Here is a 21,953-nt window from a genome sequence, read left to right on the forward strand (position 1 = left end):
AACAGGTAAACCTCTTGCCTTATGTAGAAACTTCATATTAAAGTTAGCCGTAGAGGTATGATTATTTCTCCGTAGTTATCTGACTTTTTGACAGTGCTTCAGAGTTCACTCCTGCAGTGCACTGCAGAGCACTGAAGTGACTTACTATTTGCTTATTTACTCAACACCTCATGAGCCAGGAGATGTAACAATACTTTCAATTTTTTTGTGAATTTCAGTTGAGCCACATTTTTCTTCTCTTAGATCAGCTCGCTTGAATGATAATGACATTCATCTTGTTAACATGGTGTAATTTAAATATACTGTAGCACTGTATAAAACTGTGTTCCATTCAGCAGAATCTCTGTTGCCCCCTTTTTCAGATGACGGTTGCTGCTGGTACGAGCATTGAGAATAACATTCAAAGGACCATATCCTGCCCTAATGTATGTTCAAAATATCTTGGATTTTTGTGTAATTTAAATGCAAAGCCTTCTAATGTGATTTTCATCTTTTGTTACCCACAGAAGCTTGTGCATCTCAAGATTACTTCATATTATATGTTTCAGGGTCAATGAATATTGTACTACAAGTGAGGTCTCACTCCATCAAAATTACTGAATTACTGTCATTCTTTTCTGATGCAGCTAAATAAAGAAAATTTTAATATATTCACAGTTCCTTCTGCATTTACCTTGCTTCCCACACAGCAAAATGCTCCTGTCAGTTGAAATCAGTAGAACAGCAATAAGCAAACTGAGGAAAGCAATAAGAGGCTATATTTATTCTACTGAACCCAATTTTAAATTGGATTTTCATGTAAAGATGTGTAACACTAAATTTGGAAGGAAGGTAATTTCATTTTTCTTGCTTAAACAAATATATCTCATGACTTAGAAGAAGGGAGGAATTCTATTGCTCAGGAAAGGCAGACTAAGAAATCTATCTTGTTAACGAATGAAGCAAATTATTCACTTGTAGTATAATAGGTCATTTATCTTGTTTTAGTAAAAGTATTCAGATAATGCAAAGTTCTTGGGCCAAAATTGAATTCTTATACATTAATTGGAAAACATTAATGAGAATTTGGGATGTACCACTGTGGAAAGACTGTGGCTCTGCATTATATAGAAGTTATTTTTTTATCATGTAATGTGTTTGCTAATTTATTTTTCAGCTAAAGATTATCATGTTTATAGGGGAATAGGTAGGAGGAATTCTGGATAAGCATTTCCATCACCTTAAGTTCTTTTAAGGTAGAACAAATAAGCAAAGTACAAGCACAATATAGACAAAATAACTAATAGCAAAGAGAAAAAATAGTGTGAATTGATATTGGCAAGAAATTTGTCCTCCCTATCTGGAAAAAAAAAAATCAACATCTTAAAACAGTCTTTTTCTCTGGAAAGTTTGTGCTTTTAAGGGAACAGAGAAATTCTTCACACTACAGTCCTAGAAGATAATGCATCTATCTGAATCATTATTGAATTTCTGAATACATTTCTTGAATGGACCAATATTATAAATTCCTTTCTATCATTTGTACTGTTTGATTCCACTTTCAGACTTCCTCCTATGCAGAGGAAAAAAGTTTGCTCAGTATGTAACATACGATTAATCTCCCATCTCATCTGGGTTTTCAATATGACTTTAACTTCTCCAAGGCAATTTTAATATTTCAGTCTGCCATTTTGAATGGAAGATAGTAATAGCTAATAACATGACAGAGTTGACAAGCATGGTGAAACAGAGAATTTCAAATTTAGATTTAGAAGTCCATATCATACCTTAACTGCCATTGAACAAAAATATTCTTACTCTTGCCTTTTGAGATCACAGGAGCTGTCATTATGAACTACAGTTCTTAATTATCCCGGCTTTAGTTTTGTTTTTTCTCTTTGTACTTATGTGAAGTATTTTTGTTCTCCAAAAAGAAATATATCAACCTCTACAAGAAAGGGGATAAAATTTAAAATCCATAAAATGCTCTTCTAACTCCATCTCCTGATTTTTATGTCAAAAGTTTAATGTTGAATTTAATATTGTTGCCTCTACTCTAGAGACAGTAGAGGGTAGATGCATTCTTACCTGTTGGTTTTCTGAAGGTATCAGTCTTTCTCTGTTGACTAAAAAGAGGACCTAAAAGGCTGTCTTGGCTTAATTGCCCTCCTAATAGATGGTTAAAATTAAGTAATACAAACCCTGTTTTCACAATTTGAGATAACGTTTAGGACAAGAATTGCTTTACCTGACTGTAGCCTCCTAAAAGCCTGGTGTTCAATTAAGCCATGATGTAGCCACTTTCAATGAAGAAAACAAGATATACCTTTTGAGAGACTGTCCTCTCAAGATAGATTGTCACTGAGGGGTCTTCCTCTCTTAACTTAAGCTGTAGGTTAGGCCAATAGCTAGCCTAGTAGACATTACAGATCATTCCAAAGCTGAAACTTAGAAAAAAAAATAAGTTCCTGTGTGGATAACAGTGAAAAATCTTGCAAATCAGTTGAAAGCCTAGACTTTACTAGGTCCTTCTGATATGTCTCCATGAATTATAAAGCATTCTTAAAAAGGCTAGATTTCACTTTCAGTGTAAATTCATTAAAATAAAAACTTTCATGTTGAAAACTACTGTTGATTTCCTCTGGGAAAGAGTTCAGTCACCAAGGGTGTGAAACATGCTCTTGCCATTATTATTTACTTATACCCAAAGTCATTCTCAGGTAGTCATGAGACCTAATTTTAGATTCTCACTTTATAAATAGGTGCAAACAACCAGATTCTTAACTCTGAAGACTCTTAACAAGGAGATACTGTATTTTTTGTTGCATAGTTCCAAATAATTCTCAGTGAAAGTCTATGTTATGATTTTAATGATTTTTAATACTTAAATTCCTTAAATTTATTTTTTATTATACCTGATTTTTACATATATAATTAATAATGACCAAAAGTCCTATTAGATACAGAAGACTCCTGTTCAGAGACAGAATATAATCCCTACCAACATCTACATGCCATCCAATGCACAAAGCAAGAGTGAAGAGTGCAAATCTGCACTCACCCTTTCACCCAGCATTTGCGGGGAGGATAGTAGGGGAAGGCAGTTCTGCTTTACAAGTACTTCTGTTAGTACAAAATCTTCCTAGGGCACAGTAACAATTGCAAAAGCAGATTGAGCTTCAGTTTAGAGAAATACTGTAACTGAAAGATCATCCAAAACTTGGTGAATAATTGCAAAGGGGTTTATTCACGCCTAATTCCTCTGGTTCCCTGATAATTGGAAACTGTTTATGTAGCCATTCATTACTGAATAAAACTCAGCTCCTTAGACTTTTTCACACATACACTTTTATGTCATGACTGATTGTTGTTATGCTAATTAGAGAAAAAATTGCTAATGAAAATAACAATGTACTTTGCAATATACAAGAAAAAAAAATTATTTTATTCCATTGAATTCCAAACCCACAATTACCTGTGTGAACCATAGTTTAAATAACTGGCATTAAGGCTCTCAAATATACAGCTGAAACTGTTTCAACTTTTCAATTACTGGACTACATTGTTCTGAAATGTTTTCTGGTTTCTTGTAATTACTGTGAATTCTACAACCTTTTATTTCTGCCTCTAGTAAAAGTAATAGCTATGGAGAGGATGCTCTCAGAAGCATAAAATTATCAGTCAGTGTATATTGCACTGGTTCAGCAATTTAATTACATGGCATTAATTATACATCTGTAATTAATTATAAACCTCAGTTATTTAGTAAAAAAAAAAAAAAAGGCAAAATTCATTTGATTTGGCTTTCTGGCTCTTTATATCAGACCTAAAATCTGTTTCTAGAAGTACTTATCTAGAAGCAGTGACTGAGATGGTAAAACTGTACAGAAAACTTAGATCATTCAAGAGAGATATATACTAAAATATTTCAAAATTCTCTATTAATTCTGAGTCACACCTCTTAATGTTATTAATAACAGTTGTAAGAAGATTTCTAAATATAAAGAGTGTATAGTATATCTTTTTGCTTAATAGAAGTACACTGCAAAGCTTGCAATAAATCTGAAGCTCAAGAAGAAACTGCAACATATTTGAAATCGATCACTCAGATATGATGATTTTCAGGTTACAATTTTGTTACCAATATATCACAAATTAAAAAAAAAACAAATTTGTGTGCTGTTGCTCTGTGAAGTTTACACCTCCACAGACTTCATTAACGTTTACCTTTATTCCCACGTAAACTTCCCTTTTTCTACTTCTTATTCTTATGAATTGTTTACATGAGAGAAGCTAAGTGAAGAAACTGCTATTATACACAACACTAATATACTATTGTAGTATATTCCTTTCTCTTACATACTGTTTAATGGCATAATAAGAGGTACTTAACTGCTGGGTTTGCTGTCTTTCATACATGATATACCAAATCTTGACTCTCTCTCTCTCTCTCTGTGTGTGTGTGTATATATATATGTATCATCTTTATACATTAGTTTTTAAACAACTGCAGTTGTTGCATACATTGAAAAAAAAAGTTTCTTGATAAGAAGTAATCTGTACATCTGTAGATGTACTCTTAAAGTATGCATGTATTCTAGCACACCTGAATGGATATTGCTGATGAATATAAAGTCATTTAGACAGAGCAGTTGATCATACTTTGATACCTCAATGCCATTACTTCATGAGTGGAAACAGTGCAAGCTAGTGGTCAGAACAAAGACAGGACACTTAGTATGCAGATCCAGTTGCTGGGTTTGCATGAGCTTGAGCTTCTGCAAAATGGCAGTATTAATACTCCCCTTTTTTGCAGCTCTTTAAGGTCCAAAGTAAAAATGTAAATAACAAAATATGAAGACAGGCTGAGAGAGTTGGGCTTGTTCACCCCAGAGAAGGGGAGACCTTAGAGCAGCCTTCCAGTACCTAATGGGGCTGACAAGAAAGCTGGAGAGGGACTTTTTTATAAGGGCATGTAGTGACAGGACAAGGGGAAATTGCTTTAAACTGAAAGAGGGGAGATTTATATTAGACATTAGGAAGAAATTCTTTACTGTGAGGGTGGTGAGAGACTGGAACAGTTTGTCCAGAGGTGGTGTGGCTGTCACATCCCTGGCAGTATTCAAGGCCAAGTTGGACAGGGCTTTGAGCAACCATCCCATGGCATGGTGTTGGAACTAGATGAGCTTTAAGGTCCCTTCTTGTAACTATATATACATACAAATATATTACATTTTCAGTGATGAAATATATTTTTTTTTGTAATTGTTTCCCCAGCCAACAGTTCTGCTTTATTAAATTGCTAATACTTGGCATCTAGGAAGAAACAAATATGCCCCAAGAAAGAAAATGAATTATTTTAAAGGTTAATTATGTTAAAGGTTTAATTATTACTTAAGCACTTGTTTCATTCTTACAGCCTATTGAAGTTAGAAATAGTTGAAAAGCATACACATACTGGATGTGACAGATCATAGGAAAAAGCTTACACCAAATACTATGTTTCGAATATCCTCAGTGCCTCAAGAAAGTCATTGGACTGGAAATGCGTAAACACTTTATACAATAATGATTGAATATAATACTACAGCAAGGATTAAACTTGGTTTCAATTTCCCAAAGAAAATTACAGGGGAAAAAAATAATATATACTATGAGAACTCTAAACTGTGTATTAAATATAGTATATTTTTTTTCTTTACCTGAGGAGCCATGATGACAGACCACTAAAAGAAATTTGGAGATGATGTTGTTCTGATTCTATAAAGGAACTTTATTTGGCCTGAACAAAAGTATTTGCCCAAGATGAGGAGCTACTACAGAAACCTATTTCATCTGACAGAAATTCAATTAATGGAAAAAGCTTTTGAGTCTGAATCATCCATATGTTGTTGTTCCTAAGAAGTTTGCCAGTGCAGTAGAGACTTCTGGAAACATTTTGCGGCCCCTCAGAGCACTAGTTGTATTCAGCTGCTTTGCAAATCTGTATCCACCATGTGGTCCCATGGTCTGTCCTTTTAGTAGAGTGCCAGCATAAACTAATACTCATCACATGTACCTATATAATAACATCAGTTTCTAAAGAAGTGAAGAAATCTGCGAGAGCTATTGAATTGCTACTGTTGAATTTTCAGAATATCAGAACTCTCTGACCAGGTTCTTTTAGCTAGTACATACAAGAAAGATTTACTGTTTAATACCACATTTACTTGTTTGAAGATATTTGACATTACCTGGGATTTTGGTTTAGAAAAGTGATACAGCGAGATATTCTGAAATTGCAACAAAAGCACAATGTGACAGTTGTGCTCTACAGTGAACTCACATAGTGAACATAATTCCTGTTACTGCTCTCTATATGCTAATTGTCATGGCACTGGGCATTCCTGGGAATGTTGCTGGGAAGGAATACATAGGGTGAAGCCAGCTCAAAACTGTTGCTCTCTTCAAAGTCAAATTTGCTGTTTGCTCAATATTTATACTCTCTGCTGGTCTGAGCCGCAAATACAGCTCTCCCGTGCTGGTCTATCTGGCTCAGGAAGATAATGCTTTCTGTTGATTATTTTAGAGTAGGCCATTTACATAACCAGTTGACCCACTCAACTGATACAGGTGTTGAGATAAGTTCAGATGCTTTTATAACAGCTATGCCCACTGCAGACATTATTTTCTGAGCTTCATGAGCACGTCATCCTTGTCTGTCTTCTCTGAGTTTTATTTTGTTATAGGGGTTTATTGATCCATGACACAGAATCAGCAGTATTGCAAATTACAGCAAATGCTCTTGGAAGAACAAAAAGAATATGTTAAGCAGTTTGTACATGCATCTCCCTCTTTCCTTAACGAGTCCAAATGATCACATCTTGTGGTTTAAGCCCAGACAGTAATTCAGTACCACTTAGCAGTTTGCTCACCCCCACCTTCCTCTCCTGGAGGGATGGGGAGGAGAATCAAAAGAATGTAGCTCCAAGGGGTTGAGATAAGAACAGTAACTAAGGTATAACACAAACCACTACTGCTACCACCAATAGTAATAATTACCAGAGGAATAACAAAGGAAGAGAATACAACTGCTCACCACCCAACCACCAATACCCAGCCCGACCCGAGCAGTGATCTAGCCCCTCTGGCTAACTGTCCCCAGTTTATATATTGGGCATGACATGGGCATCTTTGGTTAGGTTGGGTCAGGTGTCCTGTCTCTGCTTCCTCTCATCTTCCCCTCCTCCCTGGCAGAGCATGAGACTCACAAAGTCCTTGGTTGGAGTAAACATTACGGAGCAACAACTGAAAACATCATTGTTATCAGCGTTGTTCCCAGGCTGAAAGTCAAAACCACAGCACTGCACCAGCTACTAAGGAGAAAAATGCCTGCTACTGCTGAACCCAGGACACCACATTCAGATAAGAAAGCTGAAGGTTGTCAAGTTCACTTTTTCGGTCGATTCTTACGGATTACACAGGTCCTAATACAGAAATTTCATCAATAAACAGAAATACGATAGTACACATAGGAAAGGTGAAAAAGGTGTCAGTCATATGAATAATTCTTTTTGTTACATTGTTAGTTCTCTGATAGCAAAACAAAGATTTTTTTTAAATGTTTTATAAAGATATCTATTGTCGTGGTTTAAACCCAGTCAGGTAATTCGTTCGCTCACTTCCCCCCCTTTCTTGCCCTCCCCCTGCTCCCGGAGGGACGGAGAGGAGAATCGAAAAGAATGCAACTCCCACGGGTTGAGATAAGAACAGTTTAGTAACTAAGGTATAACACAAATCACGACTGCTACCACCAATGATAATAATGATAAAGGAAATAACAAGGGAACAGAATACAACACCTCACCACCCACTGACCGATAACTCGCCCCCCAAGCCCGACCAAGCTCCGACCGATACCTCCTCCAGCCCTGCAGTCTCCCAGCCCTTCCGGCTAACTCCCAGTTACATCCTGGGCATGACGTGCTGTGGTATGGAATACCTCTTTGGTCAGTTTGGGTCAGGTGTCCTGTCTCTGCTTCCTCCCGGCTTCCCCTCCTCCCTGGCAGAGCATGAGGCTCACAAAGTCCTTGGCCAAACCAAAACATCTCTATCAGTTCTGTTCCCAGGCCGAAAGTCAAAACACAGCACTGCTCCAGCTACCAAGAAGAAGAAACATGACTGCTACTGCTGAACCCAGGACATCTATGAAATACTATCCAGTCACTATAGAGAAGGCCTTTTGAGAATAATTTAAAAATACCTAAACTTTTCATTGGCATTTAAAAATTGACATACATAGAAGTTCTTATGCAAACTGTTGTTTGAAGGTATAGTAGAGACTGCGTGCATGTCCATACCATTTTACATAAGCTACTTAATAACAGACAAATAAAATCTCAACATAATTTGTGGAAAAAGAGCAAATCAAATTGATTAGGCTTCCTAAGGCAAAACAGGAGGTACAACTTTATGCAAAGTTAAGCATGATCAGAAAGGAAGGGTATTTTCAAATTTACCTATTTCAGCAGATAGGGGCTTGTATGTCTGTGAGGGTAGCTTTTACTATCCCCTTTACTTTTGGAAAGTGGACTCATTCTGTTCTCATATTGCATTTTTTGTTGTTAAGAAAGTCTTTTGATATTATTGCAATACAATTGCTTGGGGATTTGGTTGGGTTTGCTGGTTTTTGGTTGTTTGTTTTTTTTTTTAATTTGGTTTTGATTCCAAAAACTTCTAAAAGTGGGTAATGAACACTGAAATGCTGTAACTGCATTTTAATTCATTTAGTCTTCTTGGTTTTAGCCACTTAGTGCAGTTGAAAAATAACTCAAAAATTTAAAGAAGTAACTTTCCTTTTCTAGATATCAATTTACTCTCTCCCACGTTATAACACATTGCTTTCTTAGTATATAGGCACTTATATTTCACTTTAAATAAAAATATTGTATTCCACTATAGCTCAGTGGCTTATTCGTAAAGTTGGTAATAAAATTCTAAACAATAGAGACTGGAAAAGGAAATCATAGAATAGTTAGGGTTGGAAAGGACCTTAAGATCATCTAGTTCCAACCCTGTGCCATGGGCAGGAGCATCTCACACTAAACCACGTCACCCAAGGCTTCGTCCAACCTGGCCTTGAGCACCACCAGGAATGGAGCATTCACAGCTTCCCTGGGCAACCCATTCCAGTGCCTCACCACCCTAACAGGAAAGAATTTCCTCCTTATATCCAATCTAAACTTCCCCTGTTTAAGTTTGACCCCGTTACCCCTTGTCCTATCACTACAATCCCTAATGAAGAGTCCTTCCCCAGCACCCTTTTATAGGCCCCCTTCAGATACTGGAAGGCTGCTATGAGGTCTCCACGCAGCCTTCTCTTCTCCAGGCTGAACAGCCCCAACTTTCTCAGCCTGTCTTCATACGGGAGGTGCTCCAGTCCCCTGATCATCCTCGTGGCCCTCCTCTGGACTTGTTCCAACAGTTCCATGTCCTTTTTATGTTGAGGGCACCAGAACTGCACACAATACTCCAAGTGAGGTCTCACGAGAGCAGAGTAGAGGGGCAGGATCACCTCGTTTGACCTTCTGGTCACGCTCCTTTTGATGCAGCCCAGGATACGGTTGGCTTTCTGGGCTGCAAGCACACACTGCAGCCGGCTCATGTTCATTTTCTCATTGACCAATGCCCCGAAGTCCTTCTCCACAGGGCTGCTCTGAATCTCTTCTCTGCCCAACCTGTAGCTGTGCCTGGGATTGCTCCGACCCAGGTGTAGAGTATTGAAAACCAATTGATTCAAAATGGATGAGAAAGAAAAGAGGTGCCTCCAGGTGCCACCTTCAGTTCTGTATTCCTGCATTCCAGTAGTGCTAAAATAGATGTCTGCCTACGTAGGTATCTTTAAGACTTTTAGTAAATTTGCATGTGATGGTTATATACTAAATATAGTGCAGGCAGCTAGCATTTTGGCTAATCTGATAAAGTCAGATTTTCAGTTCATCAAGTAGGTCAAGACACAGACAAGGTGCTCTGCCCAGGTATACTGAAGCATGACCTTTCCAGACTGTTAGGTAGTTTAGCACCCAGACAGGGGTTTTGCCTGCTGCGTTGCCACAGGCAGTTTACAAACTGTGAGATAGCTATGGTTCCTGTGTGTAGGCTGGAGGTGAGCTGAGTTGCAGACTGCATGGCCACACCTGGGACAGACAGCTAGGATGTAGACTTCAGCACCTCACATGGATCTCTGGAGTTATCTTCTGCTTTATTTCTGATGCTGGGATTCTGTCATTTTTTACCTCCTCCTTGTCACAGCTTTTGTTATCAATACATATTCAGAAGTGCTAAACTAGATGTCTGCCTGAAACAGATATATTTAAGATTTTCTGTAAACTAGTAAGTGATGGTTATATACCAGTTATATTCCAGGCAATTACCTTTTTGTGATGACAGAGATTTCACGGTTTTATACTGAGACAATTGCATGTCTCTAAATCAAAGTTTATAAACTGTAGTATTGTACTGTTACTGTACTTATTTGCTATGTTCACTACACTTAACTAAGTCCCACTGCTTACATTGCAAAAAAGCACATACATTCCCTAGGGAACAGGCAGCCAGTGAGGTATCATTTTCTGCAAGACTTATGTTCTTTCTGTTTGGAAAAGTCTTGCTTTTATGGCCAGGAAGTTAATTTTCATGTATGAGTGGCATAATGCAATGCTGTGGCCTTAATTCGGCATCTACTTTTTTCCATATTAGAAATACCCAATTCCATTTCTCTTGACTGAAATATTTCTCTACAATTATGACAAATTTTCCCCTTTTACTAAGGAATTAAAAGGTAAATGTTTAAGACAAATGGCTCACTATGGAGTTTTGTTGGTAATATATGCAAAAAAGCAGCTGTTCAGTTTTACCAACTTTAAACTAGTACAAGATATACTCTTCGGAAAAGGCTATCATCTACTAGGTTTTGTTTTTCACTGAATTTTGGTATCCTCTTAATTGAAGTAATCACTTTTCTCAGCTTTCTCACATGATCATTTTGGGGTTTTATAGATAGGCCAAATAGTTGATGTGTGAAGGGAGGTTCCTTTATTTATTTTGTTTACTTTTGTTTTCTGTTTTATTGAAGAGATACTTCCAGATAATCATTTTCAAATTTATCTCCTTTTGCCCAGTTGCCCATCAAAGAAAGTATTAGTCACATTCAGAAATCTGACAGAATAAGCTGTTTGAGCAAATTAATCACTATTAGCAATTACTTAATTAATTACACAATTATCAGTTCGTCAGGGCAAGCAGGGAGTTTTACATAGGCCTGCCATCGTGCGTACTTTGATGATACTTAAACCTAACAGTCTTAACCTTATTTGAGAGTGCTGGCACCTAGAGTTCTGTTTTGGCATCATGATCTCATCCACTGCTACTGGGCTGGGAAAAGTATCAAAGTCATCCTGGCTCGTGGTGGAGGAAGGAGTGCCTGGGTAACACCTGCCCAAAAGCTGATGGGCTCTAACTGTGGCTTTAGGCTCAGCTACAGTAAAAATTTTCATCTCAAGTTAATATGCTTTTCAATTTTAAGTTAGCCTGAAAGAATTGATGGGTTTGCTCTAGGGACTTTTTAGAAGCTAAATACTAAATATTTTCCACTGTTGTGATTGAGTTTGATTCCTTTGCATCCACAGGCTTCAGGAAGGAGAGTACCAGGGCAAAAGAGTGTAGCTGTAAAGTTTTAAAATGTTCTGAACTGCTATGGGACCCTAAGCTTCAGTGCATGTCTGGTTTGGGAAGATTTGTGAGGCTACAGTACTAATGCACTTCATGCAGCTGGAAACTAGGAGCATGTTCTGAAACAAGTGTTCTGCTTCCATTGTATTTCTGGTGTTTGCCTTTCTGTGGATGTTTACTTGTCATTTTTATAATGGTCTTGTTTCTGGAAACATACTGTAAGTAAATATACCCAGGGAAAAATACATGTTCAACATGCACTTTTTACACATGTTAGCTAGTTTGGTTTGGGTTGTATTATTTTTAACTTCTGAACATTGGGGCACATCTTGGAGAAACACAAATCATAAGCCAAATATTATACAAAAAAAACCCACAAGAAGTTTGTGAATTACTTCTTTGCAGTCAATCTAACAGATTTGTATCTGTGGGTAGGTGAATGAGTCTGTATGCATTCTATTTCACAGGGGAGGTACAATGTAAACATGTTTTATTTAGGTTACAAATGCACCAGGATTTCTGAGAATCAATATTACTAAAATAATGTTTTCTATTTCTCTTGATGTTAGCTTTTTGTGAAGGCTGAGTGCTAAAGAAGGGCTAAATAATAGTCTGAATCTAGTAAGGTTTAAAACTATCTAGTGAGAATATTTAATAGTCCCTATGGGTATGTTTGTGAGTGTGAATGTATTTCACTAAAATGCTACCTTAGAAAGGTAATTTTTATTTCCTCTCCCCTTCATATGACTCTTTCAGATCTTGCAGTGATACCTGCAATCCTAAACTGAACTTTCCTGAATAGAAGAGCTCAAAGCTGTCACATATACTCTGTCCTGAACATCATCATCTGTGTTTATTTAGTTATCTGGAAACACAAGGTAGTAAAGGGGACAGACATATGATTGAATTGATAGTAATGTAATAGGATAATGAACTTCAAACTGAAATAGTTACTCTGCAGCACCTCAAAGGCAACTGGGATTGTTTGAAGTGTAACTTTCACTTAGAGCACGAGATCAGAATTTAGTTTTCAAAGTGATGGTCACACTTCAAACAAGCCCAACTGCTTCTGAAGTCCTTGTGTGAAGATTAGGTAGAAAAGCTTTCTGTGAAACACACTTGTAGTAATTATTTTAAACATCACTTAAAAAAAAACCCAAACCAACCAAACAAAAAAAAACAACAGTCCCTGTGTTTGCCCATTTCTGACTTGTCCTTTTTATGAAGGAACATGGATAGTATCATAAGTATGCTATTTCAAATTCTGAAAGGGGAAAAAATACACTTTTAATGTGGAAGGAAGAATGTGTTCTGAATAGCAGAGTTGTTGACCTATTATTAATAACTGAATAACTGATCATGAATAAAATTTACAAAGATACAATGCTGAGGAAGAAGAGAAGGAGACAAGTGGCAGAATAGTTTGTGTTCCCCAAAATGAGAGAGAAGGAAAGGTCACGCTGCATTTTGTCAAGTTTGCCTGGGAAAAAAAAACAAGATGCGATGCAGAAAACTAAGTTGAAGCTAGAGAGGTAAAGAAAAGTGAGTCAGGCATGTTTAAATTCAACCAGACTTGTAAACTGGAATTGGCACCAAAATAAGCTGTGCATTCCTTACCAACATTATAAGACAAGGCCTGTTCTGTTTACTGGTAAGTGTGTGTTACTTCATGCAGTGACCCTTCATATATCCTCTCTGTCAGGATTTATTTTAGGTTATTTCTTAGGGCTATGTACTGACCTCAATCTGCCATGTAATGAGAGTTGTATGTATGCATGTATGTGCTGAAGCCATTGTACAGTCTGTAAAGCGCTTCAGCAATTTGCATATTGTCCAGGGCAACTCAATGGCCTTCCTTCAGCTGTAACAGTTAATTTTTCTTCCTAGTAGCTGGTACAGTGCTGTGTTTTGGCTTTAGCCTGAGAACAACGCTGGTAACACACCAGTGTTTTAGTTGTTAAGTAATGCTCACTCTGATCAAGGGCTTTTCAGTCTCATGCTCTGCCAGGGAGGAGGGCACGGGAAGCCGGGAGGAAGCAGAGACAGGACACCTGACCAAACTAGCCAAAGGGGTATTCCATACCACAGCACGTTATATCCAGTATATAAACTGGGGGGAGATACTTGGAAGGGACTGATCACTGCTCATATTGGGCTGGTAATCAGCGGGTGGTGAGCAATTGTATTGTGCATCACTTGTGTTTTCTGAGCTTTCATTTCTTCTCTTATTGTTTCCTATGATCATTATTATTTCTATTATCACTATCTTTTACTTTATTTTAGTTATTAAGCTGTTCTTATCTCAACCCATGTGGTTTACATTCTTTTGATTCTCCTCCCCATCTGTTCCAGAGGTGGGGAAGGGAAGGGGTGAGTGAACAGCTGCATGGTGCTGAGTTACTAGCTGGGTCTAAACAATGACCCTCCATTTATAACTTTGTGTTTATTTTAATCCTGAAAAAAAATAAGAAAAAAGGAGGATAAATATAAGATAAAACTGTGCTGGCAGGGGGAGGTTGTAGTCTTGTAATTCAGTACAGCAGTTTAGTCTCTGCTTAGGCTACTGCTCTGTGACCATTTATAGAATCATAGAATAGTTAGTGTTGGAAAGGACTTTAAGATCATCTAGTTCCAACCACCCTGCCATGGGCAGGGACACCTCACACTAAACCATGACACCCAAGGCTTCGTCCAACTTGGCCTTTAGCACCACCAGGGATGGAGCATTCACAACTTCCCTGGGCAGCCCATTCCAGTGCCTTACCGCCTTTACAGTGAAGAACTTCTTCCTTATATCCAATGTTATATCCAATTTCACATATTTAATATTTAAATATCTGGGAAAATATACTTCTGACAAATTAAAATAAAATCAATCAAATTTTCCATAAAATTAATTTATAATATAGTCATAGTTTGACATTTTAGACCATATTTTGCTCTTTGTCTCCAGTGACAGATGACAAATTTCTAACTGTGGAGTTGTAAATTGTCATCAGTTTTGATGCATTACAATATTTAATCAATCAAGATATACTTTATGTTAAAGAATGTCACTTGAAAATAATAATACAGTCTGCAACATAACTATATCTGCAAATTATTTATGAACTTTTAGAAGTGAATACAAGTATCTATTAAACAAAGGCATTGATTATTAAATAAAAACCAAATAAAGTTGATGGTCCAATTTCCCTTATTATATAGCTGATTCTCTTCCATACTTCAGTAGTATGATTTGAATAAAAAAGTCACTATAGCCCCAACTAACACTTTCACTTCTGAGAAGTGTGCTGCCATAGTGTCTTACATGACTAATACTTCTACAAAATACAGTATGTGTAGTAGAACATTCTGAAAGATGACTAATTAAAACACATTGTAAGCCAGTCTGCAGTTTCATCCTACACTATCTATAATATTATGAGCTGTTTAAACCTCACCCCTCTGAATTACAAATTCAGCTTTCTTGTATTTACAGATGTTTATATGAATGATGTTTTAGCCCATCCCATTTCAGTAATAATCTGACAGCGGTTTAATTTGGTTATATACTCCGTGTGCCTCAGTGTTCCCATCAGTCGGGAGCAAAGCACTGAAGGCACAATTGATATTTTCAAAGTAACAGGGTATGCTGTCCTTCATTGTGATATCTATTCCAAATTGATCTTGCTAACCTGAACTGCAAATCAAGAGACTTTTTAATTTTCCATTTGCTTTTTATTTGGGAAAAAAAAACAAAACGAAAACAACAACCCAATTTCAATTTAATTATTTTCATTCTTGTTCATGAATATGGGAGAATGAGTCTAGTTTAGTAAATTGGATTTGCTACATTGTAATGATAAAATACTTAAAAGTAGGCTATATTTTTATAATCTTCTTCTATAAGATCTATAATCTTTTCATGTATGGAGGCTGTCAAGTCCTTTGAAGCCTCAAGTTTTATAGCTTGATACTAAGGATGACTAGATTTTTAGCATCTATTGCCTTGTGCTTGGGATTTTTTTTTTTTTTTGCTTTTATGAGTGCACATCTGTTGTCATAACCTGAAGAGTTTCCCAGAACACAGGAAATTTTACAGAAAAAAGGAAAAACCTGTTGTCTATTTTATCATGTCTTTTTCCCTTTGTCCTTCTATTTTGATTGTAAATGTTAAATGTGGCTTTGTTGTAACAGACCAATACCCACTGGATGGACATTATTCTTCAGAAAGAATAAATTTGAGTGATCAGTATGCTACAGATAATACAGAGTACCAAATCTAAATTATTTAAAAATACAGGAGTAGGAGAACATTATTAAAGCAGCAGACTCTGTAGTTTATTCAGCAGTTTTTTAATTAAAGACAAATTGACTGGGAAAAAAAAAAACAGAAATGTCTACTGGGTATTTTTTTAGCTGGAGTCATGTAAAATTTAAGTTTTTACATGACAATTTTGCAGGTTAATTTGGGGAAGTAATGAAACAGTTTCGTGTTTGCCTGTTTGGTACTGATTTGAGAGTTACACTTGGGCTATTGCTTGTGCTTGTACTACTTGTTGACAGTGATCTAAAACCATGTGAATTACATTCATATTATTATTATTGCCCTCGTTTCAAGTGAAAACTGGCAAATTTGTGCCCAGATCTTCATGTGTAGTTTCTGATTTCTTCCTAAGTAATCCTGTATTAGAAAATCATTCCCAAAAATAGAGCCATTATAATACTCATGTTGCTGGGCAGATACAGTTTGGCTTGAAAAATCTGTGGGAATTAATCATTATATGGCAAGTGTGCACTGTAGCAGGAAAATGAAGCAGGTTATACCACAAGTCTTGACAGTGGCAATCTCTTCTCATTCATTAGCTTTACATTTATCTAGAAGTACTATCACACGAACTAATATGTAAGCAGATAACAGTTAAAGTTTCTTTAGGTTTGACTCTTGAAATATAATTTTGAATACTTTTTTGTACTCTTGTTCTTCTAACAAATTGTGAAAATAACATGATACAGCTGGTGAATTTAGATGACATTTATATAAGAGTAAGGTTACATATGCTGCAAAGCTTAACCAAAATATGTATATCCACATTCGTTCAATATGTTCAATAGCCTTAATCAGATATATAACTTTTACCCAGTATAATCCTTAGTTCTCTATTATTCTTTTCATGTCCTTTTTAAAAGCAGGCTTTTTTGAGGGTTTTTTTTTAAGGTACTGAAAGAGAATTTGTGCGATTTTCTTTTGCTCAGCAAAACCCAATTTTATATCTTTTAATTTGTGACCACAGTCACAATGGTAAATAATTCATCCAGAATAGTAGGCCATTCACAGAGAGGCTATACTAACTTGAGATGATTTCTACTACCTAGAAGGGGATGTAGATTCAACTGATAATTTAAAGAAGGAATACCTTCTTGACAGAAAGCTGTACAGTAGTTCTCCATTTGTCCAATTTTCACTGAATGACACTGAATGTATTGGAATTATTTAATTCTTGCAGATACTAACATGGGCTCTGAGACTCTAAAAAGTTTTTTTCTTTCTTCCAAGCAGTATTGACTGTGTGCTTATGTGTGAGTAAGGACATATTGCAAAATTTCAGTTGGTGCTCACCTTTCTGGAACAAAAGGAGGGGAGAGGGAGGAAGGGAGTAAGGCAAGAAGGCAAAGAAAAAAAAATAGAGTGTGGGGTCATGAGTCCACTGTATTATGGAGTTAGTTCTCTCTCTTGCATAACAGAAATCTCCCCCTCTTTGTTTTTCTCTGTGAATTAATGAACTCTCACATTGTGACATTTTATCACATTTTCCACATTTTAGATGTCTTACAGACTGATAAATAACTCAAACCATCATTGGTAATCCCTAATAGTTTGAAGCATGTTTTGTGGATATGTAAGAGCCACTAAGATCACACATGATTGACAATTGGAAAAAGGGAAATATAACCCCCATTTTCAAGAAGGGGAAAACGGATGACCCAGGGAATTACAGACCAGTCAGTCTCACCTCTGTGCCTGGCAAAATCTTGGAGCAGATTCTCCTGGAAGGCATGCTAAGGCACATGAAAATCAACAAGGTGCTTGGTGACAGCCAGCATGGCTTCACTAAGGGGAAATCCTGCCTGACCAAATTGGTGGCCTTCTATGATGGAGCTACAGAACTGATGGACAGGGGTAGAGCAGTTGATGTCATCTACCTGGACTTGTGCAAAGCATTCAGTACTGTCCCACACGACATCCTTGTCTCTAAATTGGAGAGACATCAATTTGATGGATGGACCACTCGGTGGATAAAGAACTGGCTGGATGGCTGCACACAAAGAGTTGTGGTCAATGGCTCAATGTCCAGCTGGAGACCAGTAACGAGTGGTGTCCCTCAGGGATCGGTGTTGGGACCGGTCTTGTTCAACATCTTTGTCGTTGACATGGACAGTGGGATTGAGTGCGCCCTCAGCAAGTTTGCCGATGACACCAATCTGTGTGGTTCGGTTGATAGGCTGGAGGGAAGGAATGCCATCCAGAGGGACCTTGACACGCTTGTGAGGTGGGCTGATGCCAACCTCATGAAGTTTAACCATGCCAAGTGCAAGGTCCTACACGTGGGTCGGAGCAATCCCAGGCACAGCTACAGGTTGGGCAGAGAAGAGATTCAGAGCAGCCCTGCGGAGAAGGAATTGGGGGTGTTGGTCAATGAGAAAATGAACACGAGCCGGCTTCAGTGTGCGCTTGCAGCCCAAAAAGCCAACCGTATCCTGGGCTGCATCAAAAGGAGTGTGACCAGCAGGCCGAAGGAGGTGATCCTGCCCCTCTACTCTGCTCTTGTGAGACCTCACCTGGAGTATTGTGTGCAGTTCTGGTGTCCTCAACATAAAAAGGACATGAAACTGTTGGAACAAGTCCAGAGGAGGGCCACGAGGATGATCAGGGGACTGGAGCACCTCCTGTATGAAGACAGGCTGAGAAAGCTGTGGCTGTTCAGCCTGGAGAAGAGAAGGCTGTGTGGAGACCTCATAGCAGCCTTCCAGTATCTGAAGGGGGCCTATAAAAGGGTGTTGGGGAGGGACTCTTCATTAGGGACTGTAGTGATAGGACAAGGGGTAATGGGTTAAAACTTAAACAGGGGAAGTTTAGATTGGATATAAGAAGGAAATTCTTTCCTGTTAGGGTGGTGAGGCACTTGCCCAGGGAAGCTGTGAATGCTCCATCCCTGGCGGTGTTCAAGACCAGGTTGGATGAGGATGATATGATTTAGTGTAAGGTGTCCCTGCCTGTTGCAGGGGGGTTGGAACTAGATGATCTTAAGGTCCTTTCCAACCCTAACTATTCTATGATTCTATGATTCTATGAAAAGAAAAGCACCTTATTATCTTTCTGCAAAAGCATGGTATGAGTCAAAGAAAGTAACACTGAGTTTAAATTAGAGGTTTAGTAGTTCAACATGATGTGGTCCACCCCCATCATATTATTTCTTATATAATTTATTGGCCAATTTTCTTGAAGGAGTAAAAGAAAACACTGCGTAAAAATTGTGAAATCAATTTTGCTTGAATTTATTTGTGGAGAAGCACAGAAAACTCTCCTGGAAAAAGCATCATAGTACAAACGTATCTCATAATATTTTTAGAGACAAACTCAGACCACAATTCTGAAAGTATGGGGTTTTTTAATATTTTTTTTTTTCTTGATATATGAAGAGACCAAGGTTTTAGTCCAAACCAGACTTCCTGGTTTTACCTGGGTCCTGTTACAATACATCAGGGTACATCTTATCCAACCTAAAACTTGTGTGCAGATGAACTCTTACTTTGAGCAGAAATGTAATAATAAACATTTCAGAGCATTGACACCAAACGCACATACTTGCAGTCAACCTAATCTAGAACCAAGGATTATTGTTATGGCTCTTCTGTACTAAGAAGATAAAGAGTGAAATATATTCAGAATTTCGTAGTGCTTTGTCTTGTTAATGGGAGTCAACAAGATTGAAATCTGTGTGCTGCTAATGACAAATAGCTAAAATATATAGTTGATCATTTAGAAAGTGTGGATATTTTCCAACAATATTTCCAATGAAGGAACAAGAAGAAAAGAAAGTACTATATTTTTTACAAAATTTGATTGGATGGAAACATAATAAATGAGAGATTAAAACTGTGAGTGAATTGTGGTATAAACTACTTTTCTATGTTAAACAAGTTACCTCTAAATTTGTAGGAAAGCAAATCAGCTGACATAGCTTGTGTAGAATGTAGAATAAAAATCTTAAAGCCTTACCAGTCTTTCTTCGTGCAGTGATTAATTTGTTCACACCTTCCTGAAATGAACTGTGGTTCAAAGATGCAATATCCATAGGAGATTTTAAGCTGAATCTCCCCAGTGTCTCTAAAACTGAATTTTATGTTGGGGAGGTTGGTTGTTTTTTTTTTCTTTTACAAATTTTCTTCTTTCAGTAGTTTTGTGGGTGTTTTTTATTTTGTGATGGGGGATGATGAGAGACTGTATTTTTATTTCAACTCCCTCTGTACTGGACTGTGTACACACACTGAACAGTTGAGCGTTGCAGATATGAGGTCTCATAATTTCTGAGGCATACCTTCAGTTTGGAGACTAGTTATATATGTTTTGTGCATATTTATTCATACAAAATAAATCTCATAGGCCTTTCCTGGGAACAATAAGCAAAGAAAGCAGCATTTGTTAAGCCAGCCCCTAGAGGCAGAGATTTAAGGCAAGAGAGCTGTGGTATGCCTCCCTAGCACAGTCCTGCTGCCAGCACATCTGGCAGCTCTGTCAGCAGGCCTGTCCCCATGGCCTCCCACACTCCCGAGCACCCTCCAGCCTCTGTTCTGACTGTACCTCAGGTGCCTCACCAGGGAAAGTCTGTGACTTTTTGTTTTCTCATGCCTAACGGTCCTTTCGGTGGCTACAAATTTCTCCTGAATTTGCTTTCAAGACTTCCAACCTCTCTTCAAAGATACACATGGGATAAATGATGAGCTGTCATTTTGAGTCAGCTAATTTTCAGTCAGACTGCTTTATAGCCCAAGTATTAAGACAAAATGGAACAGAAGATAAGGTAGGCTCTTGATGTTATGTTTATTCAGGTGACAAAAATAATTGTTCTTTCTTGGGCTGTTTATCATAAAACAAATTGTAAATGTCCTGATGTCATAGTATAATATAAAAGCAGTACAGTTAGCTGAATAATTTTCGTACGGTTTTAATTCAGTTCTTAATTAGCTTTATAGCCATACAACTTCTACATAAGCTTTAAGAGCACAGTTGTGCCTGTCAAATCAAATTAGTTATGCAACAGATACTACCTTCAGGGCTCCCAAAGTATGACTGACCATGCAAGATTTCTGCTGCAAACAATAATTCCAGATGACAGTATTCCCTTGATCCCTGGGAATGGGAGGGAATTGCACAGGCAGAGGTCCTTATCATCATGTGTTATTGATTACATAACTGGGTAAAACAAAAATATGCTTTGCTTCGTTTCAAACCTGTGAAAGAAATACATTCCCTGGAGCATTCTCATATCTCAGGGACACCTTGGATAAAAAGGGTATATTTAGAATGAGTTTTACTTGCAGTTTTGGAAACATGAGTTGAAAAACTTGTTGTTGTGAGGTTTTATCCTAGTTACTGATTCATCAAAGCAGATGTGACAGAAATACTCATTTGCAAACCTCCAGGGCAAACTCAATTTTACTTTGAGACTTTCCCTGAAAAGGCTTATGATAAAGGAAAAAAAAAGCCCTCTTTCTATCATCATTCAATTCAGAGAAGTCAAAGCTTTTGACAGCCAAGCATCTCTGGTAGTTCAGAAGAAGAGAGGTATGAAGAGGTGGCTGCTTGTTGTAAATGCTGGAACTGCAGATACATCAACAGCACAGGAATTTCAGAGAGCAGGAGCACCTGAATAATTAAAAGGCTTGAAGGGCCTGTGCCAGTGACTCAAACAAAAAGTTCTAAAATACTGGACTCAGGTAGCACAGCTAAAGTGAGTGCTAAAAGTCACTGTGAAGATAAGCTGAAGATATTTCAAGGCTGCAAGGACACTGTGTCAGGTATGCCACTCTCTGGGAGCAGAATTTTGAGTAATGGCTTGGATTTAAGCAAGGGGAAACGCTGATGACCAAACAAAATTTCCCTAAGAATAAGCTCCATGCTACTCAGCAAAGTAGTAGGAACTTCATTCCTTATTTAAGATTGTGTTGACCAAAGCATTAGTGACTGTTCTGCTGGAAGCAGGCTTGCCTTGGCACAGGAA

The 21,953-nt window shown here is 37.6% G+C and overlaps 1 protein-coding gene across 7 annotated transcripts in view; it reads left to right on the plus strand.

Annotated features, from left to right (window-relative positions):
• The window catches only part of PPFIA2 (PTPRF interacting protein alpha 2), a 321,181-nt gene that overhangs the window by 176,872 nt on the left and 122,356 nt on the right, over positions 1–21,953 (plus strand). For 5 of the 7 annotated variants that reach the window (XR_009743619.1, XR_009743621.1, XR_009743622.1 and 2 more), the window contains one exon: positions 363–425. The exons of the other annotated variants lie outside the window; for them this stretch is intronic. Coding sequence is in view for 2 of the 5 variants with exons in the window: in XM_061454684.1 (XP_061310668.1) it covers positions 363–425 (63 nt within the window). In the remaining 3 variants the exon portion in view is untranslated. The remainder of the gene's footprint in view (positions 1–362; positions 426–21,953) is intronic. 7 annotated transcript variants of the gene reach the window in all.

This window comes from Pezoporus flaviventris, unplaced genomic scaffold (assembly GCF_033815535.1).
Source record: "Pezoporus flaviventris isolate CSIRO_AGI_PZ_B2104156 unplaced genomic scaffold, CSIRO_AGI_Pfla_v1 ptg000016l, whole genome shotgun sequence".
Classification (NCBI taxonomy): domain Eukaryota; kingdom Metazoa; phylum Chordata; class Aves; order Psittaciformes; family Psittacidae; genus Pezoporus; species Pezoporus flaviventris.